The 7986-nt window shown below is 37.5% G+C and overlaps 1 protein-coding gene across 1 annotated transcript; it reads left to right on the top strand.

Moving 5' to 3' along the window:
- Positions 1 to 242: 242 nt before the first annotated feature.
- LOC122670380 (aldehyde dehydrogenase family 2 member C4-like) lies at positions 243 to 7146 on the top strand. The gene is made up of 9 exons (XM_043867230.1): positions 243 to 364; positions 3838 to 3980; positions 5043 to 5426; positions 5515 to 5604; positions 5729 to 5902; positions 6010 to 6147; positions 6323 to 6460; positions 6558 to 6619; positions 6798 to 7146. The coding sequence occupies exons 1-9, from the start codon at positions 259 to 261 to the stop codon at positions 7069 to 7071; spliced, it is 1509 nt and encodes a 502-aa protein (XP_043723165.1). The 5' UTR covers positions 243 to 258; the 3' UTR covers positions 7072 to 7146.
- The last annotated feature ends 840 nt before the right edge of the window (positions 7147 to 7986 follow it).

Raw genomic sequence — 7986 nt, 5'->3', positions numbered from 1 at the left:
AAAACGAAAAAAAAAAAAAGGTGTCACATTCTTACAAATTCTATAATATTATTTGATAATGATAGCATATATCAGAGCCCAACGGTGTCACGGTGCGCCGTGCTTTTCTGTCTACAAATATGGCAATGGGCAATGGCAACAGACAGTTCCAATTCCTATACTTATAGCGACCTTCTTCTACTTCTCTCTTGTAGAGAAAATTTTCTGTGTAGAGCTGAAGTAACTGGAATTGCCAGAAAGAGAGAGAGAGCGAGAGAGATGGCGCCGGCGGAGAGCAACGGTAATTCAGAGAATCATGTCAAGATCCCCAAAATAAAGTTCACGAAGCTCTTCATCAATGGAGAATTCGTCGACGCCGTTTCAGGTTCTTCTATCTATCAATCCCTTTCTCTGTTTCCGGTCCGTTCTGATTCTTTTTCTTCCTTGTCGTTCATTTGTTTTTCACTTTTTCCACAAAAAAAAAAAAAAAAATTTTATTTTTTTATTTTGCCCTGTGTATTTGTTTCAGAATATGTTCTCTGGAAAACTTCCCCTGTTCAAGGTCTGAATTTTCTCATATGAAAATAGGGGAACACCACTTAGATTTTTTCAGGCTTTGCTAATTAAAATCAAAATCACAGAAATGAGGAAAGTCTGTCGCAAATCGCAATCGATTTCAATACCAATATTTTCATATACTTAAAAAAAATGAAAATATAAATTTTATTTTCCATGAAGTTTTCGGTTACTTTTGTCTTTAAATGTTCCTCAGAGAGTCCCAAATACACCAGACCCCTCCGCGTGGCTCGAGCTGAAGCGGTGAGGGCTGAAGTGTTTCAGTTTTCTATATTTTCCCGTTTTGCATGCGAAGTTTTTTTTTTTCAAATCTGAACTTTCTACTCTGCTCTGCTCTGCTGTGACAGCAGCAGCAGCAACAGAAGCAGAAAGCCAGAAGAAGTGTAGTAATTGCGTTTTCCAGTTTTCCGCTTGGGATCTTGCAATACTCTTTGAATGAATTTGGGGAAAGGGAAAAGGAAGGGAAGCAATTGTTTTTTCTCTTTGTTTTTGAGTTCACTCCGATTCTTCAGCCTCAAAATGCGAACGACGCCTATATATGTTTATCCATCTTTTTTTGTTTCTTTGTACGTTGTGTCTCTGTCCTCGGCTTCGTCGTTTTTAAGGGAAGTCAAAAGAAGGGCATGGAACTCTGGAGCGAGTCCTGGGAAAATTATGTCTCCATTTATTTGTTCGTCCATTTACTCCATTTCATGTAATAGGGGGAGTGGATCCCACTTGGGTAGTGTGTTTAGATAGAGATAGGATGATCATTTTTGCTCTCCCAATGAGATGAGTCATGATCCTCTACTTCCGTCTGTGCGCCCCACACACATAAGCAAGGTAGAAAATATCGCCTTACCTCAGTTCGGACAAGCACTTGAACAGGAGTAAGACGGTATTTTCCACCTTGCTTGTATGTGCACACGACGAAAGTAGAGGATTTCGATGAGAGGGTAGGAGTTTCAAGGAATTAATTAATGGGTTGGGATTTATGATTTACACGGCCGTATTTGAAAACTTTTTTTTTTTTAATTGAAACTGATAGGATATAATTAATATAGTATTTTTTTTTTTGTTTTTATTAAAAAAATTAATATAAAATTAGACGGTGAGAGAAAGCGCAAGTTGCTCTATCGCGCTTTTTCTGTTTTGGTGAAAAGTACAGAATTTTATTATCTAAGGAATAAAAGTTCCAGAGTGGTCTGCATACAATGGAAGTGAAATAAAGGGGGGAGGGTTGAGATCAAACAAGTTGTTCTATCGCGCAATTGTTATTTAGTAGTTCTAGTTTTCTTACTTATGAAGTGATTCTCATGGGGCTATACATTTGTCTAATTCTTCAGCCTCAAAATGCGAACTGTCTTTTCTTTATTGTGTGTGTCTCTATCTGTTATGTCCTCGTCTTCGTCCTTTTTTAAGGGAAGTCAAAAAAGGTATAAGATTAAAATTCTCTGTAATTCGTTTATCTTGCGATACCTTGTAGCTCGACATGTGAAAAATGCTTCATCCAATAGGGCAAGTTTGATGAATCCATTTTTTCCTTTTTCCTTTTCAAATTCGACATCATTGGATATCGTTTTTTCCATGTGTCAATTTTCAACCTGAACTGCAAAGCATTCCAAGATAAAAGCACTATAGAGGATTTATTACAATCCAAAATTTATTTATTTATTTTTTTATAGAAGGGAATTGATAGAATATAATTAATATAGTATTGAACGATGCGAAAAAGAGTAAGTTTCGCTATCGTGCGGTGTGTTTTGGTATTTTATGGGTTTCTTATTTAGGAACTGATTCTCAAGGGACTACACATTTGTCTAATTCATTGATCAGTTTCTTTTGACTTCATTTTATTCCCCCACCTCTTGCCCATATAAGTCAAGTCTTCCACGGTACATGAACCTCATCTTCTTTATTTTATTTCTTTTGATAACTTGTTTAATGGTTGCAACTTCCAAAAATAAAAAAAATAAAAATTGCAGCATAATTTTATAAAATTGGGCAAAGTGATTCTGTTGTGGATAAGTATCACTCAGTAATGGGGTATTATCGATTATTCGTAAATAAGAGATTAAATATTTTTTATTATAAACAAATTTTATAATCATTGATGATTGTATTTTTAAAAAAATTTTAACTCTACAATTTTTATTTCTTTACTTTGAATTAGGACATTTCCATTTTATTATTAAGTCAACTACCATCTGGCTTTGAAGCAACAATTGCCAGGCATGTCTCAGAGTCCGAAACAACGATCACCAAACATGTCATGAGTTTGCAACTCCCTCCTCCCTTATGTTGGCTTCCGAGCCTTCCCCTATCTCTCTCTGTTGGCCTATGGGCCTTCCTTAACCCTTTCTGTAGTTGGCTTATGGGCGTTTGATTAGGATAGACACCAAAAAAAAAAAAAAAAAAAAACAAAAACCACCATTTGGCAAACTGAAATTTTAACAATAGTTACGACGCTTGTCAAGTTTTGTTTTTAGTTTTGGTAAGAACTTATTTAAGACTTAATATATGAGATGAAGTTAAAATTTGGTTGATATGTAGATTTCAAAGTCCCTTGTGGAGTTTATTATATTGCAAAATAAATATTTAATAATTCAAAACTATGGGAGACTGCACAGTAATGACTAGAGTATTATAAACATGGACAGGCATATATCAAAATTGTCACATCACATAGAATATTATTATGGATGGACTTATCAAAGCAGATTATAAGTTATTCCAAGATTAGGAAACTTGAAGCATTGAACAAGTTGGAGAGAACCAACAAAATAGATAAGCATCTTGACAAGTCTTCAACAGTTCCTTGAAAACACTTGATAATTAATATTGGATGTGTGGGAATCGGATCAATGAATTGGTTGATTTATATCGAGAAATATGCTGTGACCAATCCTGAGTTTGACCAATTTGATGCAGTCGATTCACACTCAAAATTTTAGAAATTTTTTTAATTTTGGATTTGTCGGTTCATTCGTTCTAAGGTTCTTGAAGGGTGATTACAATCCGATTCACATCAAAATCGTCACTCTCCGATTCCGCATTTTAAAACATTGACAGTGAGACAGGTAGACTTGGAAGTGTAGAAAAAAACCTCAATCCAGCAAAAATAAATTTTTATTACAACGGTAAAGAGTGGAGGTGGTTTCACCATCATTGATTAGGATGGGGAATCTTTGGATAAGAGGTGTTAAATTATGATTACATTCCATCTAATAATAAATTAATGGTATTTTATTATTTACAAAAAAAAAACAGAATAATGATATTTTGATTATTTAATTGAATCAGGAAACACTTTCGAAACGATCGACCCACGATGTGGGGAAGTTACAGCGAGGATAGCAGAAGGAGATAAAGAGGACGTTGACTTGGCTGTCAAGGCTGCTAGAGAAGCTTTTGACCATGGAAAATGGCCTCGCATGTCTGGCTTTGTAAGTTATCTACTTCCCTCTCCGTTTCACTTGTTTTTTATTTTATTTTTTATAATTATATGGAAGAAAGAACGCAACCCGGTCGTATGTGGCTTGGGGCCCCTATGCCCAGCCATGCCCCCATGAAAAACAGAAGGCCTGGGGTGCAATAGTCATTTTACACAACTCTATGTCTAGGTGCAAGGATCACACATGACACATCACATACAATCAGGTTGTCCTCTATTTTTATATATGGGAGAATGTTTTCTGTGCCACGGTGCAGGTAGTGCCCAGGCACATGGGCTTGCCAGTCAGGGAGGCAGGGTGGTCATTGCGCCCACCCCCACCCTGCCCACTCCCATGTGCCTGGGCGCAGCCTATGCTACAGCATAGAGAACAATGCCCCTTTATATATATATTTTTTGGAGGAATGTTTTCTGTGGAAGAACGTGTCCTTGTGCACACACAAGACCAATGAGAATGCACACAAAAGCATCATGGTGGATGGGATTTCCACCTTTCATAGGGGTCATTTAACCCCACTGTGTCAGGCCTGGAAACTGAGCCCAGGCCCAGCCTGTGGGCTGAAAAGCCTAACCCATGTGTTGTTGGACTCAAAATAGGCTTAAGTGGGCTCGGGCTCGTTGGGCCAAACTTGCACCCTTAATTCTTATTTTTTCCTTTTTTTTATTAATTCATATCTTACCAAACAAACATGGGCTAAAAGTGAAAAAATGCATTCTGAAGAAGGAAGCTTAACGACATTGCTTTCACTATAACCTGTGTTTGGTATGCATTCTAGGTCGATTTTGTATTCTTGGATGATAAAAATAATTGTTTTTATCGTTCAAGAATGCTAAATCAACCAAGAATGTGTTCCAAGAATACATACCAAACACAGCCTACGTTGTAAGGAGAATCAGGAAATGGGTGCAGAGTAAAGGCATAAACAGAGGAATTAGCCTGAATGTCAAAGTTAGCATTTTTGTTACAAATTTATACCCATTCTTCTTAAGTATGATTAGTTTAAACTATTATAGTAAATCTAACTCTATTTTTTTCACTTGGGTGGATTTGCAGGAGAGGGGAAAGATAATGATGAAATTTGCTGACTTAATAGACCAAAATGTAGAAGAACTAGCAGCCTTGGATGCTATAGATGCTGGGAAATTGTTTGGTATGGGAAAAGTATTGGACATCCCTGGTGCTGCAGACACTCTACGTTATTTTGCTGGTGCTGCTGACAAAATCCATGGGGAGACATTGAAGATGTCAAGGGAGCTTCATGGCTACACTTTGCGTGAGCCCATTGGTGTTGTTGGCCACATCATTCCTTGGAACTTCCCTGCTGTGATGTTTGCCATGAAAACAGCCCCTGCCTTGGCCGCCGGCTGTACCATGATCGTCAAGCCTGCTGAGCAGACTCCACTCTCTGCTCTCTTCTTTGCTCATCTTTCTAAGCTGGTAAACAAACTTGATATATCTTTGGGCAGAATTATACCTTCTTTGTGTTTGTTAAATTTTCCAAACCACTTTTTCTTTCATGTATCAGGCTGGAATCCCTGATGGAGTGATTAATGTTATTACTGGGTTTGGCCACACAGCTGGTGCTGCCATTAGCTCTCACATGGATGTTGACAAAGTAATCTCTCCTTTCATTTCATAAACTGTTAGGTTACTAAAGAAACTAATGATTTTTTTGGGTCCTAATAGAAGGTGCTTTGCTTAATCTTCTAGTGTTTGTTCTTGTGATTGATTCTATTCAGGTCAGTTTTACGGGTTCCACAGAGGTTGGACGATTAGTTATGCAAGCTGCAGCAAAAAGCAATTTGAAATCTATAACACTTGAATTGGGTGGGAAGTCCCCTCTTATAATTTTCGATGATGCTGATGTAGAAACAGCTACTAATCTTGCTCTCATGGGCATCTTATTTAACAAGGTAAAATTTTCTCTGTTTCATTTACGAATTTAATTGTACTTAAATTCTCTAAGCTAGTAGTAAATCTAGTTCAGTAAAATAATTCTAGAGATTGGATCAATGTTTAGGGAGAAATCTGCGTAGCAGGATCTCGAGTCTATGTCCAAGAAGGAATTTATGATGAGTTTGTGAAGAAGGTAGCAGAGAAGGCAAAAACATGGGTGGTTGGTGACCCATTTGATCCTCGGACTCAGCAAGGTCCCCAGGTAAAGTTTCCCTAAAGCAAAATGTTCACTAGTTCTTTATCAGCAATTTAGTAGGCTTACCACTGGTACCAAAGCACATCAAAGCTATAAGATTTCTAGACCAATACACAGACAGCCTTGCTGTCTTGGTCTTAGAAACTTTATTGCTGATCAGTAAAGATATTGTGTGCTCCAGGCTGATAAGAAGCAATTCGAGAAAATCCTTTCATACATTGAACATGGCAAGAAAGAGGGCGCAACCTTGTTAACCGGGGGAAAACCATGTGGCGAGAAGGGATATTACATTGAGCCCACAATTTTCACAGATGTGAAGGTAATAATAGATTTTACCAATATGTGTATATGTCTTTCAAATGAATTAAGGAGTGGACTAATATGCATTTTTGCATCGTTGCTGATGACCATTTCAGGAAGATATGAAAATATCAAGGGATGAGATATTTGGACCTGTGATGTCTCTCATGAAGTTCAAGTAAGTTTGATATTTCTTTCTCCTTTTATTCAATCCAAATCCAAAGGCTAATCACCATATCAATTAAAATTTGGCCAAAATTTCTTTAACACACTCTTGAAGACAGCTACAGAGTCTACCTTAAAGATCAATTACTAGATGTTCAATCTCTTAACCATATCTGTGTGTATAACTGTAGGACGATGGAGGAGGCGATTCAGAGAGCCAACAGCACTAGGTATGGCCTAGCAGCTGGAATAGTGACTAAGGACTTGAATGTTGCCAACAGTGTGTCAAGATCAATTCGTGCCGGAGTCATTTGGATAAATTGTTATTTTGCTTTTGATAGAGATTGCCCTTATGGTGGATATAAGATGAGTGGGTTTGGAAGGGATAATGGATTGCATTCCCTTGAGCAGTATCTGCAAATCAAGTCTGTTGTAACTCCCATTTTCAATTCTCCATGGCTCTAAATCTGTTTGCATCTTTGAAACTGGATAAAGGGGAACACCCACCCCTTACACAATAAAATGCTCACTTTTTTTCCCCCTTGGTTTTACCATTTTCTTCTTTGTTCCATGTGTATGCACTTGATTTTGCATTATATCCCAAGTGGGCTTCAGATGTAAATTGTTCGTATTGGTAATAGTATTTTAGACTTTATTTAAGACTTCCAAGGCATTTTGTAATGTAGACCCTGGTCCTGGAATTACCGGACCAAGGAGGTGTGGGTGGGTAAGAAGAAGTTCAAATAAAGACACTCTTACTATGGGAGTATTGCAGTATTGCTAGAGGTTAAATACCCTCTTTCTTTTTTATATGGAGAAACCCATAGCCTATTATAATTTATTGGCCACAACCCACATGAACCGGGAAAGACCGAGACCCATGATGATAATGAAATCTCATGGGGTGGCCCTAAAGTCATACTCAGCTACCATCCATTAGCAATTTGACATTAGTTGGCTTCATGGTTCTAAGAATCGGTGGCCAATCTAGATTGAGAATCGGTATCGGATCAAGGGTAAAAACGTAAAAAAAACTGATTTTTAATGTAAAGTAGGATTTCCCTTTTACTTATGGATTAATCTGTTCGTAACCGAGATGGTTACAATAGATTTTGTAACCTCTCTTTTCTAACCCTTCCCTCCCCCTTTTGAGCTATTTGGAATTGGGATAAATCAGGTAATTTTACTTTTGGCTTGGCTCAGGCTTAGCTGGTTAAATGGCTCAACTTGAGCTTAAGCCACACGAAAAAACGGGTGGCTTAAACTTTGTCTTCTTCTCTTTCATCCGATCTGTATTCAAACGTGGCTGAGTCGTGGATGTCTATGCAAATGTCATGTAAAATGAGAGACAGGTTTTATATATTGAATCGTGGAGTTGAA

The sequence above is a fragment of the Telopea speciosissima genome, chromosome 8, assembly GCF_018873765.1.
Source record: "Telopea speciosissima isolate NSW1024214 ecotype Mountain lineage chromosome 8, Tspe_v1, whole genome shotgun sequence".
Classification (NCBI taxonomy): domain Eukaryota; kingdom Viridiplantae; phylum Streptophyta; class Magnoliopsida; order Proteales; family Proteaceae; genus Telopea; species Telopea speciosissima.
The sequence above is the reverse complement of the archived record's forward strand: the minus strand, read 5'-3'. Positions and strand labels throughout refer to the sequence as shown.